Consider the following 24,267-nt stretch of genomic DNA (forward strand, 5'->3'; position numbering starts at 1 on the left):
GCCCCGTCACCTGCTGGGGCTTCTTCAGCCGGGCCAGGCGGCTTCAGCTGGTGCCGGGCACCCTTCGTCCCTCCCTCCGGCACCTGACTCCAGCTCGCTCTCTGCTGCTGGCTCCTTGGTCGACGCCGTGCGGTGTTCCCAGCCCCTCTGAGGTTCTAGTCGATGAAGTCGCGTTTGTCAGTTTTCTTCCGTGGTGATGGTGCTCTTGCTTTCCTATGGAAGAGCTCTTGGCCTCACTTGTATTCCCAAAGGGTTTCTGCTGTTTCTTCTTCTAGAAGTGCTTTGATTTTAGGGTTTGCGTGTATATCCATGTAGAGTGAAGTTTTGTACCAGTACCACGTGTGCATGTATGTACTTTTTTGGCTTGTGGACATCCAGATGTGTCTGGCACCATGTTCCGGAGAACTGAACTTTTTCACATGGCATTACGTACACTTTCGTCAAAAATCAGTTGTCTTTTGGGCTCCTGCGTGGCTCAGTCACTTAAGTGTCTTCCTTCAACTCAGGTCATGATCTCAGGGTCCTAGGATCAAGTCCCGCATCGGGGTCCCTGCTTCTCCCTCTCCCTCTGCTGCTCCCCCTGCTTGTGCTCTCTCTCTCTGTCTCTCAGATAATTAAATAAAATCTTTTAGAAGAAAATCTGTTGTCTTTTATGTGTTGGTTTAGTTCTGGACTTTTCTACTCCACTTACCTGTTTGTCTGTCTTTATGCTAAATTACTGTTTCTTTATAGTAATTCTTAAAATCAGGTAGTGTTTTTCCCTTCAACTTGTTTCTCATTTTCAGGGTCTGGTCTAGGTCCTGTGTGTTTTGATATGACTTTTAGAATTAGCTTGTCATTTTCTGTAGAAGTGTCTGCTTGGGATTTTGATTGGGATTGCATTGAACCTATAGAATTAACATCTTACTAATACTAAATTTTCTGACCCATGAATTAGATAGATCTTTCCCTTTATTTCTTAAAATTACTCTCAGTAGTATTTCTTTTCAGAACATAGGTCTCTTTTAAAATATGATTTACCTATATATGTAAATAAATGCATTAATTGCATTTCCCAGCTACCCACTTTGCTTCATAATCCATGTTAAATTAGGCTTCTGCCCCACAGCTGGGCTTGCTGGTCCCAAGCAAACAGCAGAGACCAGCCAAGCGGCCTGCTGGTGTGGTGTGCAGTGGTCCGCCCAGGAAACTGCATGTGTCATCTGCTGGTGACCTCCTAGGTTGCACTTACATGTGATCAATTCCTTTTTTTTTTTTTTTTTAAAGATTTTATTTATTTATTTGACAGAAAGAGTTCATAAGTAGGCAGAGAGGCAGTCAGAGAGAGAGAGGAAGAAACAGGCCTCCTGCTGAGCAGAGAGCCTGATGTGGGGCTTGATGCCAGGACCCTGGGATCATGACCTGAGCCGAAGACAGAGGCTTAACCCACTGAGCCATCCAAGCGCCCCTCGAGTACAGTGTTTTTAAGAACAACTGTCCTTAGGTCTAAGTACTGGCCTATACGTTGTAACTGTATTTAGAACTTGCTTCTTTCAAGTATAGCTCTGAAATTATTAAGTTTTAAACGCCCATTTCAAAAACACTGCGTTGTTGATGGCTCTTTTGGGTTGTGATAGCAGGTGGCAGTTCTGTCTTTTTAGGGATTTTCTTTTGTTAACAGTTCCCCAATGGCCATAACCCAACCACCCTCTCCGACCCCCCCTCCCCCCAGCAACCCTCAGTTTGTTTTGTGAGATTAAGAGTCACTTATGGCTTGTCTCCCTCCCAATCCCATCTTGTTTCATTGATTCTTCTCCTACCCACTTAAGCCCCCATGTTGCATCACCACTTCCTCATATCAGGGAGAGCATATGATAGTTGTCTTTCTCTGCTTGACTTATTTCGCTAAGCATGATACGCTCTAGTTCTATCCATGTTGTCGCAAATGGCAAGATTTCATTTCTTTTGATGGCTGCATAGTATTCCATTGTGTATATAGACCACGTCTTCTTGATCCATTCATCTGTGGATGGACATCTAGGTTCTTTCCATAGTTTGGCTATTGTGGACATTGCTGCTATGAACATTTGGGTGCACATGCCCCTTTGGATCACTACGTTTGTATCTTTAGGGTAAATACCCAGTAGTGCGAATGCCTGGGTCGTAAGGTAGCTCTATTTTCAACTTTTTGAGGAACCTCCGTGCTGTTTTCCAGTGGCTGCACCATGTGCTATGGTGAGTGCTGTGAAGTATATAAACCTGGCGATTCACAGGCCTGTACCCCTGGGGCTAACAATACATTATATGTTAATAAAAAAACTTTTTCTTAATAAACAAACAAATAAATAAATAACTCTTGGCTGTAGAAATAGGCCTAAGGAGTTGGGTGGGGGTGGGGGGTGAAGCAGTCCCCCAACTCTGATAGTAGTATGTTACTAAGTAAGGTCAGCTGTCAGCTCAGTTCATAAAGGGTGGCCAGTAATCAGTCCGTTCATGTGGATATGAGCTGTTCACACTGGGCAGAGAGGGTCATGGTGCTGGGCTGTCACTGGGGGTGGGAGGTGGGTTGGATGCCTGGGGAGTACGCAGTGTTCCTACAGCTTCTCTGTCTAATGCCCAGACTGCTCTTGAAGGAAGAGAAGTCGGTGAGTTCACGTGACCAAGGCTGTAGAGGAAGTACAAGGAGTCCCCCACACAAATTAATTCAAATTGTTAGAGAACCAAGAGCCATTAAGCAGTTTGACCAATTCTTCACAATTCAGAAATGTGTACTTTGAGCAGGCATATGAGGCAGATTGCCATACTGGTTTAACATGGCAGCCTTCTCCTGCTTTGTTCATGTTCTTAGCATGAGAACTTTGTGCACTGTGTTTTACCGTCACCTGTCTTCCTTAAACATACTGTAAGTACGTCTCTGCCTCTCCTTTTTGAATGGGTCCATTACAGAGAATACAGAAAAGCAGAAGGAAGGAAAAGTGGATTGGATAGTAGGAGAGAAAATAAAATTAAGTGATAAGGCAGGAATCTGTAGAGTAATACTCAGGGAGTGTGAGATCAGTGAGTAGCTTTGCTCACTGATAATGTGATGTGAACCTCCCTTTTGTTCTGTTAGTTTTCAGAGTAAATTGAATGTAAAGACAGTCTTTTCCCATGTTAAAAGAGCCACAAAAAGGTAAAAAGAGATCCACAAGGCTGTTGCCAGTTCTAAAAGGGAGATTTGTGGGGACGGGGCAGGGCCCAGAGTCCCAGGGAGAGAGAGAACTTAAGTAAGTTTTGTTACTTACATAGGATGGGATCTCAAATTACGTGTATCACAGTTCATCCACCTGTATGCTGTTAACGTTATGTAGCGTTTATCTGTTTAGTTTTATAGATGATTATTGTACTAGATACTATAGGTAATATATAGATATATAGGTATTACATAGATAATCTAAGAATGTACCGCTGTATCCTGTGGAAGAGTCACTTCTCGATGAAGCTTTCGGCCCTGCCCGCATCAGTTACCGCTGTGAGCCATCTGCAGAGCTGCCAGCACGCGGTGACTGTGTGTCACGTCCTCTACTTCTGTCAGTTATGTGTCAGTTGATGCCGTTCACAGCATTAATGCGAGGGTTTTACGTCTTCCTGTTACTCATCACATCATCTTTAAGTGCCGTTTCTGATCGTCCCTGCCGGACCCAGACCTGAAAGAACGGCAGACTGGGAAGAACCTTCTGGTCGGAGCCGCTCCCGGTCGGAGCCGCTCCCGGACCCACATCTTCTCCTGGGGGCAGTCGGCGTTCGTACTCGGGAGCTGACTAAGAGGGTTTAATTTTTAGTGACTGTGTGTATGTGAAATAAATTTATTTTGAAAGTTTAAGTACAGATCAATTCCTAGTGTTCCCCCCACCGTCCCCGAAAGTTATTTAAGTGTCACTTAAAAGTCCATTGAAATTTAACTCTGCTGTTATTGCTTCCTCGAGTTGATTATACTTCTTTTTTTTTTTTTTAAGGTAAAGTGCAAGTTAAGAGTTCAGACATACAAGTTGGAGACCTCATCATAGTGGAAAAGGTTGATGCATTTTTAATATATTTTAGACCTGTCTATGCCAGTGATTAACATTTAGCCTGATTGCAGTAACTTTGAATCCGAAGGAAATTGTTTGAGACAGTTATTTTAAATCTTAACTTCTTTGTATAAGTTATAATATACATGAAGAAAAATCTAGATTTTTCTATAGTCTGTTTTACTTTAGTACATCTCAGTGTGTGCAGGTGAAATTGTATTTTGTCTAAAATAAGACGTGTTAACTGCTTAATATTGCATTTTCAGAATAATTTCATTTGCATAAAGAATTATCATTAGGTAGAACCTGTTTAGAATATTAGAATGTGTTTCATTTTCTAAGACTTTTATCTCTTTATCGCACAGATATGCTATACATAGTAATTGGGTATTATTCTTGGGATGTAACAACTTTAAGAAGGAAAGGTCCGTGGAAGTAAGAGACTATAGAAAAAGCTTATTAGGTCATTGTAGGTAAAGGCCAAAAAGAAAACCCCTCAGTGTCAGACTTGGACGTTGTTGGGTGCCCTGGGGGGCGCCTGGGTGGGCCGCCTGCTGTGGTGGGTGAGCTTCTGCGCGCACTGACCGCTCTGGGGAACGGGATGATGGACAGCCTCTGGGTTTTCTTTCTCTTTTTTCCTTTTTTTCTGTTCCTAAGGCTCTAGGACAACTTTAAAAAAAAAACAACTCTTGTTTGAGAAGTTGTAATAGTCCTCTTAGAAGACTAGTTTGAGCCCTCGGTGCCATCTGGCACACAGGCCAGGTAGCCAGCCTGAGCCGCCTCGTGGAGATGTCTGATACAGGGTCTCTCTCCTCAAGGCCGAAGGGGGCTTTGTGTTGCTGCAGTAATCTGTATGCTGAAAATGTTTTGGGTATGTGTGTTTGATTTTACAAAATGGGAAAAATTGAACATAATGATTTGCAGCTCATTTTATAGCGTTAGGTGATGTGGACACTAAGTTACGGGCTTTTGATCCGTGGTTAGCTTTTCAGGCGGTGTCTGTTCTGCGGTGATTGTATATGCTCGGGAGCGCCCGCCTGCGTCCATCTCGGAGTGTTTCTGGAGGGGCATGTTGACCAGAGAGACCACCGAGCCGCCTGGAGTCAGACCCCACTGGTTCGCGCCTCCCAGCTTCTCTGATCGGGAAGTGGGCCGTAGATAGGTGTGGGTCCTCACTGCGGCTCCCTCTCAGGGCTGTGGTCAGCCGGTGGCCCTCGCCTCCAGCTCACTCGGGTTGTCGGCAGGTGCCCGGCCTCAGCTCCATGAGCTTTTAGCTGGAGGCGTCCCTCACTCCTGTCCACGGTCGGGAGGCAGGGGGCCCTCTGCCTGCCAGGAGAAGGTGGGAGTGCCGGCGGCATGGCCTCGCGGGCTGGGACCTGGCGTCAGCAGTGACACTCGTCGCCTCTAACTTCCCCTGGAAGAGGCGTTCTGGTGTTGGTGGTGGCGTCTGAAGACCAGATAGAGGCTCTCGGGGACCAGGGAGCGCTGTTTGGCCTTCTCACCCCCCGACCTCATTTCCTTGGCGCTCCTGCTTACGCACGTTCTGCTTCCCTTTGCTGCCTGGGTGGATCGAGTGCGGTGCCCTTCAGTCCTCCCGTTTTTACCGAGTAACGCAGGAGCCCTTCTTGGCCATGTTGTGAGAGCTCCGCTCTCCAGTGCTCTAGATGGATGTGGAAGAAAGACTTCTGCCTACGTCGGGGCGCTCTCCCTGCGCTTCCTCGGGCCCCCAGGTGTGCCGTCCACCTGGGAGAGGTCGAGGAGTCACGGGGGCCCTCGTAGACATCCGCATAAACGTTTTACTTGAACGTGGTGGTGGCTGTGTGTCTGTCTGTCACTGTCGTGCTCCATGGGTAGCGCAGTGGGACTAGGCCTCCCACACAGGATCAGTACCGTGTACTAGCGAGTGAGCGGTCCCTGTCCGGCCCTGACGCTGGCAGATTTGGTAGCAGAGCTAGAGGAGTGACTTCTAAAATATTTTCACTAACCTTTAGGAAATGTTGTTGGACACTAAAATATTAGGGGCGTCCCCTTTACCTGCTTTAGTTTTTTTATATTTCCAGTTTTACACTCATTTTCATATAAAAATTTTCCACATATTTTGGTTACTTAAGAAACAGAAATATTTAGGAATCTGAGATATAATGTCTAGTAATTAATATATAAAGTGATATATTTTTAGTCGTGGATTAATATTTGTTGAACCCATGGGTAGCGCAGTGTGAATAGGTTTTTGTAGTGATACGAGTTACTGACTGACCTAGCCGTCATAAGGAAAGAGCAGAGATATGGTAGCAAATGGCTTTGTTCTTTTCCTTTTTAATTAAGGATCCTGTCCTGGCAACACTTACCACTAGCCAGAAAAGCAATTTCTCTGTTACTTGACCATACTGCTACTCAGAAATTAATGTTTGGATTATTTCCAAGGCGGACTTTATGTTGGAGAGTAGCCCTCCTAATTCTGTACCTGACTGTGAAATTGAAATTAGTGTACTGACCGTCCTTGTGTGGGTATTTAAAACGTGCTGACCAAATTCAGACCAGTGTTGTGGGTGTTGGGGGAGCCATACCGCTCAGAGGAAGGCAGCAGCCCGGGACGGTAGGATTCAGCAGACGTGGGCTTCGTGTTAGAGGGTCAGGGTTTCAACTCCTCGTTGTCTTCCCTCATGCTCTCCCTAGGAAAAGCAGCTCTTTGACGTGCACTTAGAACGTGGTAGACTAGAACCACGCAGGGTCAAGATGAGATCATGCGCGCAGGGTGAGGAAGGAAAACCGAAGATTGTTTCCTGGCGTAACAGGGAGCCCTCCTAAGACAGACTAAAATTTTAGACAAACATGTCAACGGAAATAGTATTACTGGAGGAATGTGTCAAGTAGGGTGACTGTTTGGAACTGGAGACTAAGAAGTTGCAGGTTGCACAGTCACTGATTGTCCAGGTCCTGACATCAGCTCTGAAGTCCCGGTGTCTGCGGAGGACCCCGAGGACACGCGCAGAGCAGGATCGAAGGTGACGCGGGAGAGTCCTCCGTTTCTCAGCCTGAACATCTTTTTCAACAGCTGAATTCGAAAGACAGTTTCTTTATCCTGTTTTCTGAGGTAATGCAATTTAGTAAATATTTTAAACAATTTAATGAGTAAGTATTACCATGTATATTTTAATATCCAGAACAAACACTACAAAAAATGCAGAGAAATACAGTCTGAGGTACTAAGACGGACCCCTGGAAAGGGTTCAGGTAACATGCAAGAAAGCAGGAAGTTTGAAACTGAAGAATGACTACCACAGGAAACCCATAGAAAACAAATAATAAAATGCGGACTTAGACTCTGACGTGTCATGGATACTCTAATTACTTTCATGATGAACAGTCTAGATGTACCAACCCGGAGGTAGGCGGAGTGGATAAGGAAGCGAGACCCAGCCATTCACAGGGAATTCAAATCCAGTGACACAGGATGAAAGAAAGTAACAGGATGGAAAAGTTACACCACAAAAACTGATCAGAAGTAGGAGGACCTATATGAATATCCAGTGACATAGGGCTCAGAGTGAAGAAAACGACTAGAGAGAGAGGCACATCTCATAATGATAATTAGGGTTACACATCAGGAAGACAAAATAACCGTTAATTTGCACTCACCGGGTAATGGAATCACAGAATTCACGAAATCAAAAACTCTTGCAGCTGAACAAAAGAAATAGACAAATCCACAGCAATGAATGAGAACTTCAGCCCCAGTCTTTGAGCATCGGATGGAAGTGCTGGGCAGGAAATCAACCGTGGCACAGAAGAGCCGCCCTGAATCAGCCAGCAAGAGCTGACCGGTGTGTACCAACAACCCTCCCAAACAGGGGAAGAGCACACACTCATTTCAAGTGTCCATAGAACGTGCACCAAGATACAGCATATCCATAAAACAAACCTCGAAAATTTGAAAACAGTTTGAATTTTAGAGTGGGTTGTTTCATCAGTAACAGTAGAGTCAAACTAGAAATTAATAACTGCACAACAGGAGAACTCTAAAATAAGTGAAAAGTAAGCAGTGTGCTCTAGTTATGGAATAAGTACCTGGGAGACAAAATAGAACTGCATGAAAATGAAACTAGAGTTCAAGGTAGTGCCAGCATTCCCAGGAAGTAAAGACCTCAAGTTAATAGTCTGACTTCCTAGCTCAGGAAACTAGAAGACGACCAGAACTAAACCAATGCACACAGAAGGAAGGAAATAAGAAATATCACAGGAGATCAATGATAACTGAAAATAGGAAGACAAGATAGTAAACCAGTGAGAGCCAAAGCAACAGCCACCTCAGGAATGACAGAGGGGACATTACTGCTCGTCCAGAGCCGTTGAAAGGGTCACTGCAGAATGCTGACCCCAGTAAACACCCGTAGTAGCTTTCCTCCAGGCGACACGCTGGCTTCGACAAGGCGGATCCATTCTTCCCACACCACAAACTATCCACACTCGGTCAGAATGAAACCCATCATAGGAACGGGTCTACAAACAGTAAGGAAATGGAATTAGCAATTTAAGGTCTCCAAGAAGGTAATATCGAGGTCCAGATGTTTTTGGTTTCTTTTTTAAGATTTTATTTATTTATTTGACAGAGAGAGATCACAAGTAGGCAGAGACACAGGCAGAGAGAGAGGGAGGGAAGCAGGCTCCCCGCTGAGCAGAGAGCCCGATGCGGGACTCGATCCCAGGACCCTGGGATCATGACCTGAGCCGAAGGCAGTGTCTTAACCACTGAGCCACCCAGGCGCCCCTAGGTCCAGATGTTTTTATTGAAGAATTCTTTTGAGACTTTTAAAGAAGACTTAGCATCATTTTTATACAGTAGTTTCCAGAAAATAGTTGAGGAGGGAACGCTGTGCAGCTTGTGTTAAGTGTCGGTCGCCATCCTCACACGAGCACAAGAGAAAACAAATATCCCTTGTGAATACAGACACGAAAATTCTTTAAGAAAATAACTGCTGGTTGATACCAGCAATACATATAGAAAATTCTACATCATGAAGAAGTGGAGCTTATTCCAGATGCTTAAGGCCAGCTCAGCATTCTAAAATCGCCCCGTGTGACCCACTCTGAACAGGCTAAAAGAAAATTATATGATCGTGTCCACATGTGACTACATCCAACACCCATTCATAATAAAAATTTTCTACAGTTTGAGTAGGTGGTAGTTACCTTAATTATATTTAAAAGGCATCTGTAAACACAAACCAACATCATTCTAAATGGTGAGATTCTGAGTGCCTCTCCTTTCAGACTGGGAGTAAGTCAAGGATGTCTGTTGTGTCTGCTGTTACCACTCGAACTTAGCTAACATTACCAGCTACATAGAATAAGGCAAGTAAAGGAAATTAAAGGAATTCCGATCGGAAAGGAAGAAATAAAAATGTCCCCATTTGCAGACAACATGATTGTGTGTGTAGACAGCCCCAAGGAACCGATGAAAACCCTGGAACTAATGGTGAGGAGTAGGTTCAGCCAAGTGGCACATTGTAAGACACCACTTAGACACGAGTCCCATTTCCAGCATGTGGAAACGGAAATTAGAAATGAAGTCCTCCTGTAGTCACTACTGTGAAAACCAAATCTTAGGTTTGCTGAAGATAACAGTGGGTTCATGAAAGTAATCAAAGACACTCTAGTCTTGGATTGGAAAATTCCAGTTTTCCTAAAACTGAATATAGGTTTACTTCAATTAACATTAAAATCTCAGCGAGGTTTTGTTTTTTTTCTTTTTTTTAAACAAAATAAGCTTAATCTAGAACAAATTTGTCGAGGCTAAAATGGCTAAAAGAGGCTTGCCAAGGAGAGGAAGGGGAGAAGGATCACTTCCTGATGTTAAGGCGCGCTACCTCACTGCTTTTACCGACACTGTAAGAGGTAGAGACAGACCAGTGGGGCATTGTGGAGAACCCAGAAAGAGACACACCCAGACGCTCAAGTGATTTTTGACAAAGTACAAAAGCAGTTAAAATGGAGTAGGGTTCACTTTTCAACAAATGAGGCTGGAGCTAGCGGACATCCATGGGTTAAGAACATGAACCCAATTTAACTATCTGCTTTATATAGATATTAAGGCCGAACCGATGACGGAGTTTTTCTCTGACTGACTGACTGCACATGCCACGACACCCTCTGGCTCCATCCATGTTGTTGCAGACGGAAAGATTTCATGCTTCCTGATGGCGGTGTAATACTCCTGCACACACACACACACACACACACACACACACACACACACACAGATGGCGGTGTAATATTCCTGCACACACACACATACACACACACTGATGGCGGTGTAATATTCCTGCACACACAGACAAACACACACACACCCCGTATCATTATTCACCAGACCACGGACGTCTAGGCTCTCCTAGAAAGACAGACCCCATGTGATCTCACTCACGTGGCATTGAAGAAACAGATGAACACGTGGGAAGGAGGGCAGGAAGAAAAGGAGATGGAAACAGGCCTTAAGTGACTTGTTTTTTTTTTTAAGAATTTCTTTCTTTATTTATTAGGAGTGAGCACAAGGAGGACTGAGGGAGAGGGAGAAGCAGACTTGCTGCTGAGCAGGGAGCCCGGTGTAGGGCTCAGTGCTAGGACCCTGGGATTGTGATCTGAGCCCAAGGCAGATGCTCGCTCACTGAGCCACCTGGGCGCCCACCATAAGTGACTCTTAACAATAAAGAAGAAACGGAAGGTCCATGCACGGAGGAGGGTGGGGGATGGGCACTTGTGATGAGCACTGTGTTGACTGTTAGTGATAAATAGCCGAATTCTGCTCCTGAAGCCAACATCGTACTATATGTTAACTAACAAAATTTAAGAAAAAGTAGATCATGGATTTAAGTGAACATTGTGGAAGTTTAAAACTTAGAAAAAAATGTAGGAGAAAATAATCAGAATCTAGGGCAGGAAAATTGTTCTTAAACACCAAAAGCACAATGCATGGAAGAAAAAAACCCTGATAATTGCATCTCATTAAAAGAAAAAAGATTTGTGCTTATGAAAGATACAATGAAAACACGGGCTATAAACCATATAGCGGACAACGATTTTTATATCTGGAATATGTACAAACTGAACAGTGAGGAAAAATCAAATTAGAAAATGAACGGAAGATGTAAGAGACATTTCTCCAAAGACAAGTAGAGATGGAGAATAAACACATGAGAAGATGTTCCACGTCATTCGTGCTCCGTGAACGCAGACTGAAGCATGACGTGCCAGTGCACAAGGAGCAGAGGGGCTGCGGTGAAGACGGGTGACAGTGCCACATGCTGGCACTGATGTGAGAGACGTGGGTCACTCGTGGGTGGGTGTCTAGTGGGAGCGTCAACGGTGACACTTACTCTGGAAGATCATTAGATCGTCTTCTGAAAAATTAAATACGCAGTTATTGTATGACCCACCAGTGGAACTCTTGGATCTTTTATCACAAAAAATATTAATACAAGTTTACACAGAAGCCTATATGTGAATGCTTATTGCCTGGGTTATTCGTACTAGCCCCGTGTCAGACACCAGCCAGGTATCCTGAATGGGTGCGCGTCCGAGAGGCAGGTGCACCTCACCCCAGGGTGTATCATGTTAAGGAAGCACAGGTGTCTGCCGCTGTGCGGCTCGCTGTCTGGAGGGGAGGGAAAAATAAAAAGCATCCAGTGATTGAAGTCACCTAGTTCAAACAAACTGAGGAGTGCTTCGCAGGATAAGATGGGAAGGGAATAAAGAGTAATGGTCTGAAAGTGAAATCAAGAAAAAACATTCTATTATGACAGCATTAGAAGGAATAAAATACTTACAAATAAAATTACTGTTAAGAATAAGCAACAGAGGGCACTTGGGTGGCTCAGTTGGTTGGGCGACCCCCTTCAGTTCAAGTCATGATCCTCAAGTCCCGCATGGGGCTCCCTGCTCAGCAGGGGGTCTGCTGCTGCTCCCTCTGACCCTCCCCCTCATGCTCACTCTCTCTCATTCTCTCTCTTCCAAATAAATGAATAAAATCTTAAAAAAAAAAAAATAGTCTATAGGCCTTTATGTACTCTGCCTGGGAATTTCCCATGAGTTAAATGTCACAAGTAGTTTTTCCTCCCTGGTGTGCTGTGTTGAAGAGAGATTGTTAATTTTGATGAAGTCTACCTTATTAGTCTTTTCATTTATGGTTAGTTGGGGATTTTTGTTTTGTTTTTTAAATTTTTGTTTGTGGAGAAGGAGGAGTCTTGTTAGGTTTGGTGGGGAAGAAATCCTTCCCTACCAAAATGTTATGAAAATATTCTGTAGTAACTTTTAGGGCTTTTGGTTTTGACTTTGATATTTAGAAGCAGAATTTCTTTGGAACAGAGTCTCATGTTTTGACTGATAGTATTGATCGCCTCCTGTCATCTCGTGTGATATCTAAGTTTCTTGCAAAGACCGCAGGTTCCTCATGGCTCTGCACTGGCACACTTCCTCATTAATCTGGCGTCCGTTTTTGGATGGCCTCCCTTCTGGAGTCTCTGAGATCGCATTGGTATAATTACCTGTTTTAGTAGAGTACCATCTTGTCTTAATTGCTCTGGTTTAATATTTCAGCTTTGTTCCATTAGAGACTCCACCTTCCGTGTTTCTCCCATTTGTCCAGTTCATTCCTGGCTTTTACGTTTTCTTCTAAATAGTAGGAGTACCTGGTCAGTTCCTCCCACAGTACATGTTAAGATTTTGATTGGGTTTGTGTTAAAAATACAGATCAATTGATAGGCATGTGACATCTTTGCATTCTGATTTTGGAAAATGATGTGTTCTGTGTGTTTTGGTTTTATATAATGTCTTTCAGGAATGTTTGTAAGTTTTCGTTGAGAGAACTTGACTTCCTTGTCTTACGAGTTACAGTCTCATCTCAGTTTTCTTATTGCTGCAACGAGCGTATCTGAAAAATACTTTATTACTGTTTATTACTTGTGTTTATGCACTTGTTTTCTGGGCCATTAGTTTTTTTTTTTTTAAGATTTTATTTATTTATTTGAGAGAGAGAGCATGAGAAGGGGGAGGGTCCGAGGGAGAAGCCGACTCCCCACGGAGCAGGGAGCCCGATGCGGGACTCGATTCCGGGACTCCAGGATCATAACCAGAGCTGAAGGCAGTGGCTTAACCAACTGAGCCACCCAATTGTTTTTATATTTGCTTACATCCTTGTACTTTCTTTGGGATTCATTGGCTTTTCCCCTCTGCTTTCAAGTGGATATTTAGCTTGTGCTTTAACTTCCTTTATATATTGTATGCACTTAAATATATACATTTTCCTCTGGCTTTGGCAGAATGGTTTCACACACTTTGCTGCATGAAATTGAGTTTTTGTTATCATTCCATTAAAAGCATTTTCTAATTTCCATTGGGATTTCTTTTTTTTTTTTTTTAAGATTTTATTTATTTATTTGACACACAGAGATCACAAGCAGGCAGAGAGAGAGAGGAGGAAGCAGGCTCCCCGCTGAGCAGAGAGCCCGATGAGGGACTCGATCCCAGGACCCTGAGATCATGACCTGAGCCGAAGGCAGACCTTAACCCATTGAGCCACCCAGGCGCCCCTGGGATTTCTGTTTTGACTGAAGAGTTTTTTAGATCTTAATAATCGACCCTTCTTCATTCATGTTAGAAAGAGGTAGCTTTATCCCACAACATCTCGTTTTTACCTTTAACGACGTATGTTTGTTTGTATTACTTGCTTACTGACAAGCAGTCCATTTCTTTAGCATGTGTGGGTAAATCTTTACTGAGGTCTTAAAACTGTATGCATACTTTGTGAAATTGTGTGAAGTATTCTTACTCTATATTTTTTCTTTAGTTTGATACAGCTTTTCCAGCTGACAAAAACATTAGTAATGGTTAAATGTATGAATAGCGAATACTTACATAAGTTTATATGCTATAGGTACCTTTGAGGTTTTATTCTTTTCTGCCTTACGAGAGACTGTCTCTCAGCTTTGTAGGGTTTTTTTGGTTTGTTTGCTCAGTTGTACATTTATTCATTTAGTCAACATTTAGTAAGTGTTTTATTTATGATGTGTTCTGTTTTGTGTTAGGCTTTGGAAGAATCCTATTCTCACTTTCCAGGGCTATTTGCTCTACTAGGGAGGACATAATTTTTTATAGGACAAAAGCTGCTATATTGTGTGTATGAGTTTAGTTAACAGAGAGGCCACAGAAAAGCCAATATTTAACATTTTTCAGAAATGGAGCAGTTTTCAAGTCATCACAAATGCTGTTTTCATGGTTTGTAAATAGGGGAAAGAATCGTAAAAAAGTCCAACTAAAAAATTAATTTAAATTAATTTTACAAATTATACAAATTATTGTTAATTGCCTCAGTATAAATTTTAATTATAACTGTTTTTTTAGTTTTTGCTAGCTATTTCTACTTTGTAATGGAATGGTATTACTTTATAAATTTGCATATAGGTAATTAGTGTTTTATATTACTTTCTGCAGAATCAAAGAATTCCATCGGACATGGTATTTCTTAGGACATCAGAAAAAGCAGGTATTTTCATTTGTATTTAAATTGATGGTCATTTAGTATTTTAGTTTATTTTTCGCTTTGAAAGGTAAAAGTTAAATTTATTGTTATAAAAGTTTTCTTCGATTGATAATACATTGAATTAATTCTAAATCACATTTAGCTATGATATTTAATATGATCTTTACTATGTATGTTTGTTTTTAAAAATATAATCCTATCACAACCTTTAAGTCAAATGAGTGCTTTCATTGAAAGCTATATTGCTACCTAAGTAATTAAATGATGATGTTGCTTGAAATTTGATTGCTATTCTGTATTTGCAGTTTTATTAATTCAGCAAACGTTTATTTACTGTTACTGTGTGGCAGCCACAACTTGTCTGTCCCTTGGGACACGGGAGCGAGACTGAGTTGTTCCCTTCAGAGAGGTTATGATTCACTTGTGTGTGGATATACAGCCGTTGACAGTAGTGCTCTGACTATACAGATAGTGTAAGTCACACAGACAGTGTGTAGGTGACTTGAAGTGGGCTTCATGGGGTAAACGGTATTTATATGACCTGGGCTCTCCCCAGTGAGAAGAAGGTTTGGAAAGGGGAAATGAGACAGAAGTCTCATATCTAGGAGAAGAGCTGTGTGTTAGAAATCAGGAAACCCAAAATCTAGTCTGCTTTGGCCAATTCTTAATTATATGATGTAGACACATGGTCACACATTTTCTTAACGTCTAAAATAATGGAGAGGTTTATCAGGCAATGCCCAAGTTCCTTTTGCCTTGTGTTTCTGACTCTGTTGAATAAATGGATAATATTTTTATGGAAAGCTCAGCATGTTATATTTTATTGGAAATTCAACATATGTATTATTACCTATAGTATGGTGAAAGCTCTAGAAAGCACAAAGTTAAAGTTTAAAGTTTTTAATTAATTAATTATTTTCATTTTTAAATAATCTCTACACCCAGTACGGGGCTCGAACTCCTGACCCTGAGATCAGGAGTTGCGTGCTCTTCCAGCTGAGCCATCCAGGCACTAGAGTTGTTAATTTAGTTTTTCTCCAGGTGTAAACAGCATTTTTTAAAAGGGATATCCTGAGAAAGAAAATAAATGTTTTTTTCATCAACTGTAGTTACGGTTATTTACTTCATCAGATGAGGCTGCATTAGCAGGAGAAGAGTCCAGGGACCCCGAATAGTCAAGTTCGCCTGGTACACCTGCTGGCTACCGTGTTCCTCAGTGGGCAGTTTTGTCCGTCTGTGGAGCTGACTGCAGAGCTCCCCTTCAGTCGTTTCGCTTTCTTCTCAGAAACACAGTAGACTCCCTTGCCCGTCCAGTGAGATGGGCTGTGCCCCGAGGTCTGGCCAGGAGAGGCCAGCTGACTGCCTCCAGGCCCGGTCGCCACCTCTCTCGCAGTGGTCAACTCTGACCTTCCTGGTGCCGGCGCGGTGTCCAGGACGAGGGTGATCTTCGAAGCCTTCTGTTGAAGACTGTGGTTTCCCACACAGGTTCTTTTTTTTATTTTTATTTTTTTTTTATTTTTATTTTTTAAAGATTTTATTTATTTATTTGAGAGAGAGAGACAGTGAGAGAGAGCATGAGCGAGGAGAAGGTCAGAGGGAGAAGCAGACTCCCCATGGAGCTGGGAGCCCGATGCGGGACTCGATCCAGGGACTCCGGGGTCATGACCTGAGCCGAAGGCAGTCGTCCAACCAACTGAGCCACCCAGGCGTCCCTCCCACACAGGTTCTTGACCGACTGTGTGGCACAGAGCTCCCTCCTCTTCCCTTGTAGCTGACTCAGAGAGAAGCATTTGAGTCCCAGACCTCAAGTGCTGGTCTCCCGGGGTGGCCCATGTTCGTCCCAGCGGCGGCGCAGCTCCAGGTCTTGCTTTCATTTCTTGCCTGTGTAGAGCTTCAGGGCCGCCCAGGCATGAGAGGGTTAAGCCTTCAGGTTCTCCTGGGCGTGTGTGCAGCTCTGCACAGGCAGGCGGCTTTCTGACTCCCAGGAATGTGTTAGAATTTTTCAAAGCCTCCTTCAAGTCTTCTAATTTTCCCTGTTTTCTGTAAATTTTTTGTTTACCACAGTTTTATCACCAGCTGAGGTAGCTGTGGTGTTAAACAATTGCCACTGATTGTTTTTTAACAAACAGTTCAAAGGAAACAGTTATAATAAACGGGCTCTGGGTCAGGTCAAACTCAGGCAAAGCCGTACTTGGTCAGGTGATCACGGTTCTCTGGGCATGGACTTGGGAAACTCCAGGCCTGACTGTCCCCATCCGTGGATGCTGGAGTATCCGTGTTCTCAGCTGCTGTGGAACCGAGGAGTAGGGAGAAGAGGGTTTGGGAGTGGGAGGAGTCCGAGCACCCCGCGGCTCGCGCTCAGCTTGATCCAGCCGTGTTTCTTGAGTAAATGCACCTGGGGTTGTTGAAGGTGTTTGATTCTCCAGAGTTCTGAAAAAAGTTGCTTTTGATTCTTTTTACCGATGTTCTCTCTCTTACAGTTATGGAGAAATGGATTTTCGGAGATTTTTACATTTCCATCTCTGCTTACATCATCCACTTGTTTGTGGTGTTTGTCTTTGTTTCTGAAGGAATTCAGTATAATGAATAGCCGGCATGTTTGCGTTTGAGACATGCTTCTTTATTACTTGCCCTCGTAATGACTGTATAAATATATATGAGATTAACAATATTATCCTAGGGGCACCTGGGTGGCTCAGTGGGTTAAAACCTCTGCCTTTGGCTCGGGTCATGATCTCAGGGTCCTGGGATCGAGCCCCGCATCGGTCTCTCTGCTCAGTGGGGAGCCTGCTTCCCCTCCCCCTCTGTCTGCCTCTCTGTCTGTGAAATAAATAAATAAAATCTTTAAAAAAAAAAAGAATATTATCCTAAATATGGAAATGGTTTTCAGATAATTAACTTAAAGGAAATAAGGTTTTGTTAGAAGACAAAAGAAGGAAATCCAGCCCCCTAAAACTGAGAGATCATGAGAACTCTCCATTTTCTAGAGGATTCTGAAGGCTGAACAACTTACGAAGGCCTTGTTGAAGGTCACGTGAGGAACAGCAGTTTTGGTTCTCAGCCTCTGAGAAACTTACAGCAGCAGCACAGAGATAGAATATTAGAGCATTAGGCAAATGAGATACTCTGTATTATATTAGCTTTGGATCAATAACATTAGATCTAAACCAATGATGTTTAAAAAAACACTTTCTTTCCCTCTAGTTTTCCCTTGGCTTTCATGTTATAGGGACGTGTTTTAGTGTAATGATAATTAATATTTTGGAGGCCCTAGATCTCTTCGAGAATCTTTTTTTTAAATTCTTTGAAAATATTTTTATTTATTTGACACAGAGCACAAGCCAGGGTGGAGATAATGGAGAGGGAGAAGCAGGCTCCCGCTGAGCGAGGATCCTGATGGGGAACCTGATGCCAGGACCCTGGGACCATGACCTGAGCCAAGGCAGATGCTTAACTGACTGAGCCACCCCGGCGCCCCTGTCTTTGAGAATATTAAGAATTACCACCTTGTTCCCCAAAAAAGAGTATATAGTGGCATGTATGCTATACTATTGGATCTGACTTAGGACCTTACTGTAGTCTGTTCAAGCTTAAAGTTTCTTGTTTGTTTGTTTTTAATATTTTATTTATTTATTTAACAGAGCGCACAAGCAGGGGGAGCAGCAGAGGGAGAGGGAGAAGCAGGCTTCCTACCAAGCAGGGAGCCTGACTCGGGATTCGATCCCAGGATCATGGGATCATGACCTGAGCCAAAGGCAGACACTTAACTGACTGAACCACTCAGGTGCCCCTAAGCTTACAGTTCTGTTACATTTCTCAGTTTTATTATTTTTTCTATCAAATTTAAATTGTTAAAATCATCACTGATTGTAGATACACAGATGCTAAAATGTCAGATTGCTATTTCATGCTGTTTTCCCTCTTTTTCTAAAATTTACCAAATAGCTTCCCAGCTGGATAAAATATGTGTCATAGTATTGCTTTAAATCAGGAATTCTTAGCTTTGGAAATTCTGTTTCTGCAACCTTAAGTGATTATTTAAAATTTTTAATTGTCTCTTTTTCAAAAGTACACATATTTAGAAGTTTTGTATATCAGCTGACACTATTGGTATTATTTTATTACTTTTCAGTTTCAGTTCAGAAGAATCTGATAGCGCATTGTCTGTTAAAATAAAAATCTTGGGGTACTTGCGTGGCTCTGTCCTTAAGCCTCTGCCTTCGGCTCAGGACATGATCTCAGGATCCTGGGATCGAGCCCCACATTGGGCTCTCCGCTCAGCAGGGAGCCTGCTTCTCCCTCTCCTGCTCCCCCTGCTTGTGTTCCCCCTCTCAATGTATCTCTCTTGGTCAAAGAAATAAATAAAATCTTAAATAAAAATCTTCAAACCCTATCCAGTATAAAAGTCTTAAATCTCTGAGGTGTGTCCGAGCTTGGACATTTGCAGCTCAGGGAGGCTCTGTGGTGCCACGTTGGCTGTGTGTGAACGCAGGGCCTTCTGCGGGGCCGGCATCCAATTGTCCAGAGTGCGGATGCAGTCGACGGGTCCGGGCTTGGAGGGCTTCGATTCCAATTAATCAGTTGCTTCATCGGTTTCTTAATTCAGATCAAATATCTCCTGAATGCACACAATCCTTTTAGTGGTATTAAGAGAAATTAATGCTTTAGAACTGATTTTCATCAATCTCTTATAAATGCCAATATCTTTTTCACTTGCCTCCTAAGTGATGACATTATAGTTGAAGTGTTTGGGACATAGTACAATGGCTCAGCTGTCACCTGTTAGTGGGGCAGAGGTAGGTAAATGACACTGTACTCAACCACATTCTCTCCCTGGTGCTATTCATCTTCCCAGCAGCTTAAAAATTTCATGCAGAGTCATTAAGTCACATAAATGATTTAGGAATCAAGTTTAATGGCGAACGACCTGGTATTACATATGCAAAGTCAATGCCTATTTTTCTTTTGCTGGGCACGTACTGTCCCCGTCTCTTCCAGAGCTATTGGACTCGTGCGCTGTTGCGGACGGTATTCTAATACTACAGGAGAGCTCGTCACAGCGTATGACAGGCTCCGATGCTCAGCCGCGCCGTGTCCCATCCGTCACTTCAGCACCACTTGACGCAGCTCTCCTGTGTGACACGTGGCCTAGTGGATCTTAATTTGATTGTCATTAAACCTGTCCTTTCCTGTCAGCTCTTGTCAATTATACAAAATAAAATCAAGTATTCATAAGAAGTCTGTAACGGGATATAAGCAGACGATTTAATAATTCAGTTTCGCCCAGCCTTCGCTGGCCTCCCATGTGGCTGGCGCCGGCCGTGGCACGTCAGCAGGTCCGGGACGTTGGCCGTACCTCTGCTCTCGCCACCGTTCCTGCTCTGTTTAAATCCGATCAGTTACTGCGAGGCTAGCAGTGCAAGCTGTGCTCCAGGGTAAGTCCTAGATCTGTTGCCCTGAATTTTTAAAACAGCGGAGCGAAGCGTGTCCTCTTTGAAGACAGCTGTATTGCTTCCAGTGCCCAGTAAGCTTCCAGAGTCCAGCATTGCTTTCACCGAGAAACGTGGGATGTCTGCAGTGTAGGAGGCTCCCTTCTTCCTGCTTTCTGTGTTAGAGAGCAGACGGAGAGCAGAGCTGTTGGCACTGACGTCTCAAAGTACGTGTCGGAATCTAACCCGGTCCCTGTGTGCTAGCTTCTGTGTCAGAACACACACAGGCCCACACGTGCACATACGTAAACATGCAGGTATTTAAGAGGAGTAAAATCAACTTTGAAATTTGTTCAACTGTAAAATAACATCCATTGCAAGTTTTCTTGTACTCCTTGTTAGTGAAAGCAGTGTGTAAAATACTCCTTATGGTAGGTCTTCCGACAAGTGATGCACAACGGAGTGTAGTTACGTATTGAGCGGTGTCTCTCAGAGGACGTGGAATCAGAGGTCTCCTGCGAACACTTCCTTCCGTACGGGAGATGACTCAGAGTCGTCTCGCGGGGCTCTGGAGGCTCCTAGAATCGTGCTGGCGGCACCGGTGCCCGCGGCACAGCACAGCTGCCAGGGTTGGAGGCGTCCTTGGTGCGGGACTCTCAGGGACACGTTGCAGGACCTGAGCTGTGATGGGTTGGAAGTGCATTGGCTGGTGGGAGAAGTAGTAGGAGAGCAAGAAAAGGCTCCTGGTGCGTGCAGAACAGCAGTTCCTCCGGAGGGCCGCCGGGAGAATGTGGCTGGCACAGACCCATCGTCGTGTTAGGACATTGTGTGAGGGGAGTCCTGGCCTGGGCTCTGGGGAGGTGCATCCTGACACGGCTGCCTTCAGTAGTTCCCCAGACTTGAGAAAGCGGCAGCCCAGGGAGTTCCTGGCGCACAGCGCTCGAGGCCGGCTGTAGTGGATTTTCCACACGGCTGTGGTGTCCACACGGCTCTCGGGTCAGTCCGGTCCCCTCCCTCCGCCGTGCAGACGACGACTTGAGCGCAGCGAGGCAGCTGGACGGAGAGCATTGCCGAGGGAGGTCAGAGCCAGTGTTCCGCCCAAGACCGGCTCTTCCTGCCGTGCTCCGCAACAGGGGCCTCTCCTGGGCCTGCTGACATGGGGACCCGTCGCTCTTCCCGGGGTGGGGGGGGTGGTTCTGAGGCGCTGGGGGCTCAGCACTGCTGCCTCAGGCCACTAGATACCAGTAGCAGCCCTTTCCCTGCCAGGTTTAAAAGCTGTGTGCCCACAGGTTTCCAAGCGCCCTCCAGGGTGCAAAATCTCTCCTGGTTGAAAAACGCTAGAGGACTTTCTTGTTGTCATTGAAGAGAATCCCTAAGTGTTCAGTTATTTTTCTTTTGAGAGTAATTGTTTTAATATTTTTGAGAGATCTTCTCGGTAGGAACAGATGGATTCTGTAGCATTGGACTCCACGGGAAAGAAGCTTCTACTGCGACCGGCGCGGCCAAGGAGTCAGGGGCTGGCCTCATCTCCCTGCTCCCGCCAGACTGAGGCCGAGGCGTCACCCTGCAAGATGACGCTCGCCGCTCATTTCCCCAGGCCGGGGGACCGGGCCTCCCTTCTCACCAGCTCCTGCTCAGAGGCAGGGGCTCCGCCCGGTTTTGACGAGCCGGGATAAGGGAGCCGCAGCTAGTTTCCCCCATCAGCTAGTGTGCCGGGCCGATGCCTGGGGGGCCGCCACAACCCCTCCCCTCACCCGGGCACATCTTGTCTTGAAAGTCTGGGTGTAGCGCATCTCCGAGTGGGTCAGACTTCCTCTGACTTGGCCTTTCTGGGCTCCTTAGATGCTGACGGGCACGTCTCTCACCGCGGCTGGGACGTTTGCGGTCAGTGCTTCTCCAGGCGGTCTCTGCGCGTCCTCGGCTCCAGTCCTGCGGGGGCTCCCGCGGCACGTGCCGGCACAGGCGGTGAGGCCCACGGGCCCTTCTGTCTCTGCCGCGGTCTTCAGTTCTTTGGCTCTCCCGTCCTCAGGCTGGACCATTTCTGTCCTGTCTCCGGGTTTGCTGGTTTTTCCTTCTGCTTTGGCTTCCCCCGGGGAGCTGTTCCTTGTGGTCACTATATTCGCCAGTCCTTGGACTTCTTCTTTTCACTGTTTTCTCCCTCTTTATTGATTCCATTTTGTTCATGATTTGTTTTCTTGACTTTCCTTACATCTTTGTTCAGCTTCTGAGCATCTTTCAGCCTTGTCTTTGTCTAGGAGATCCGACATCACATATTCTCCAGAGACAGTGTCTGTTTATATTTTTTGTTCCTTTATTTTATTTATTTAAAGATTTTATTTATTTGAGAGAGAGTGTGTGTTTGTGAGACAGATCATAAGCAGGGGTGAGGGGTAGAGAGAGAGGGAGAAGCAGCAGACTCCTTGCTGAGCAGGGAGCCCAGTGTGGGTCTTGATCCCAAGACCTTGGGATCGGGACCTTAGTGAAGGCAGATTCTCGACCACCTGGACCACCCGGGCGCCCCTTTTCCCCCTTTATAAGTATGCAGTGACGCTGCCCTGTTTCTTCGTGCTGATTTCTGGGGAACGCTGGATGTCTTCACCTTTATGGTGTGGTGACTCGGAAGTCAGATCCCCTCCCCCGACAGTGGGTCAGCCTGAGACTCGGTCGTGACAGTAGTGGTGTTGCGGGGAAGCTTCTCGCTCACGCAGCTCACGCGGCACGCACACACACGCACACACACATGTGAGCGCGCACGCGCACACACAGAGGCCTAATTGGGTTTCTCCTAAGGATGGCAGGGGGGCAACTCGTTGTCTTGAAATGAATGAATCATTCATTCATTCATTCATTCATTCATTCATTCTTGGATGAATCACAGAAGGGATCAGTGCTTTCTTACAGGAACTTTCAGCAGGCGACCAGACCGAATCCAAAGAACAGAGGCCTCTGCTGACGTTTATTCTAGCTAAAAGCTGAAAAGGGAATATGGACTCTCCCACTTCCTTCGGCCGGCACCGCGGTCACGGATATGGGCCCTGAGCACAGAGGCTGCTGGTGTCCAAGCAGAGCAGCGCCTGGACATGGTGCCTCCGGTGGCAGCTGGGCAGCAGTGCTGAAGGTCCTCGGAGTGTGAGCTGGGCTCTGGGTGCAGGAGCCAGGGTCCCAGGTCCCGTAGGGGAAGGGGAGACGGTTGGCCTGGACCGTGAGTGCGCAGTCAGTGACACGCAGACCGGGGAGGGCCTGCGGATGAAGTGACAGGAATGTGTACCCTGAGTGGACAAGGCTCAGCTGTGGTGTCTTGAGCGTGTACATTTGGGGGGTAACTCCAGACCAGAGCGTGATAGTCGTGCTGGGGGGTGGGGGTCTCGAAGTTGTTTACAGGGGACTTGTCCTGAGTCACCGAGACGTACAGATGCTTGTGGGCTTTCTGTGACAATTTTATTAAGGTACTTGAATTCATGTGGTGATGACACTAATACTTTGTTTTATATGCTTGTTTTTAGCAATTGCTTTTTAAAAGTTTGATGTAATTGTCTCTTCCCAGTCTGTAAAGCACGTGTGATTTCAGAGGGAGCAGTAAAACAGCCCCTTCCCACCTTCCTCCCTCTGCAGAGGTCACCCCCGTGGCCACACCCACACATTCCCCCCAACGCCCTGCCCCGGCCCGGCTCGTCCGCGGACGGTGGTACTTGGCGTCAGGGCATCTTGCTTCCCTCCCTTACCGATGTACGCCCCGCAGATCGTGGAGGGTGAACACTAAGGGGTTTCTCATCTCCCTCCCCTCACCCTCCCCGTCTCGCTCCCCGTCTCCTGTCTGGGCTCTGCCCTCCACCCTGTCTGTCTGACGCGGCTGCTCGCGTGCGCTTTCCTTCACTGATTCTCACACGACCTGCTCTCAGCCTTGGGTTCCGGCCAGTCCTGGTGCTGGATCATCTTGTATGTGTGTCACTTCGTGTCCTGGCTGTTCTGTCTTAGGATAGGTTCTGAGAAGTGGTATGATAGTGGGGCCAAAGGGTGCGTGGAGTTTTGTTACTTAATATTTATTCATGTTTCGAATTTGATAGGTTCGTATGGCAGTAGATCTTACCTGTGTTTTGGCACTTTCGCTGGGCTTTTCTTACTGAACACACATTTTACGGCGGCACATCAGATGATTTATCCGCAGAGTTATGGCGCACTCGTGGGTATTTTTGTGTATTATTATTTCATTACTAAAACATGAATTAAAGTTACAAATGATCAAAGTAGTTTTTCTAAAGTAAAACACTTACTAATA

At 45.1% G+C, this 24,267-nt stretch overlaps 1 protein-coding gene across 11 annotated transcripts in view; it reads left to right on the forward strand.

The window, feature by feature from the left end:
• The window catches only part of ATP9B (ATPase phospholipid transporting 9B (putative)), a 223,525-nt gene that overhangs the window by 56,678 nt on the left and 142,580 nt on the right, over window positions 1–24,267 (forward strand). For 9 of the 11 annotated variants that reach the window (XR_006608195.1, XR_006608194.1, XM_045085258.1 and 6 more), the window contains 2 exons: window positions 3,975–4,033; window positions 14,514–14,565. The exons of 1 other annotated variant lie outside the window; for it this stretch is intronic. Coding sequence is in view for 8 of the 10 variants with exons in the window: in XM_045085258.1 (XP_044941193.1) it covers window positions 3,975–4,033; window positions 14,514–14,565 (111 nt within the window). In the remaining 2 variants the exon portion in view is untranslated. The remainder of the gene's footprint in view (window positions 1–3,974; window positions 4,034–14,513; window positions 14,566–24,267) is intronic. One more of the 11 variants, XM_045085260.1, reaches the window with a different exon arrangement.

Source organism: Mustela putorius, unplaced genomic scaffold, assembly GCF_011764305.1.
Source record: "Mustela putorius furo isolate JIRA1106 unplaced genomic scaffold, ASM1176430v1.1 tig00000835_pilon_pilon_pilon, whole genome shotgun sequence".
Taxonomy (NCBI): Eukaryota; Metazoa; Chordata; class Mammalia; order Carnivora; family Mustelidae; genus Mustela; species Mustela putorius.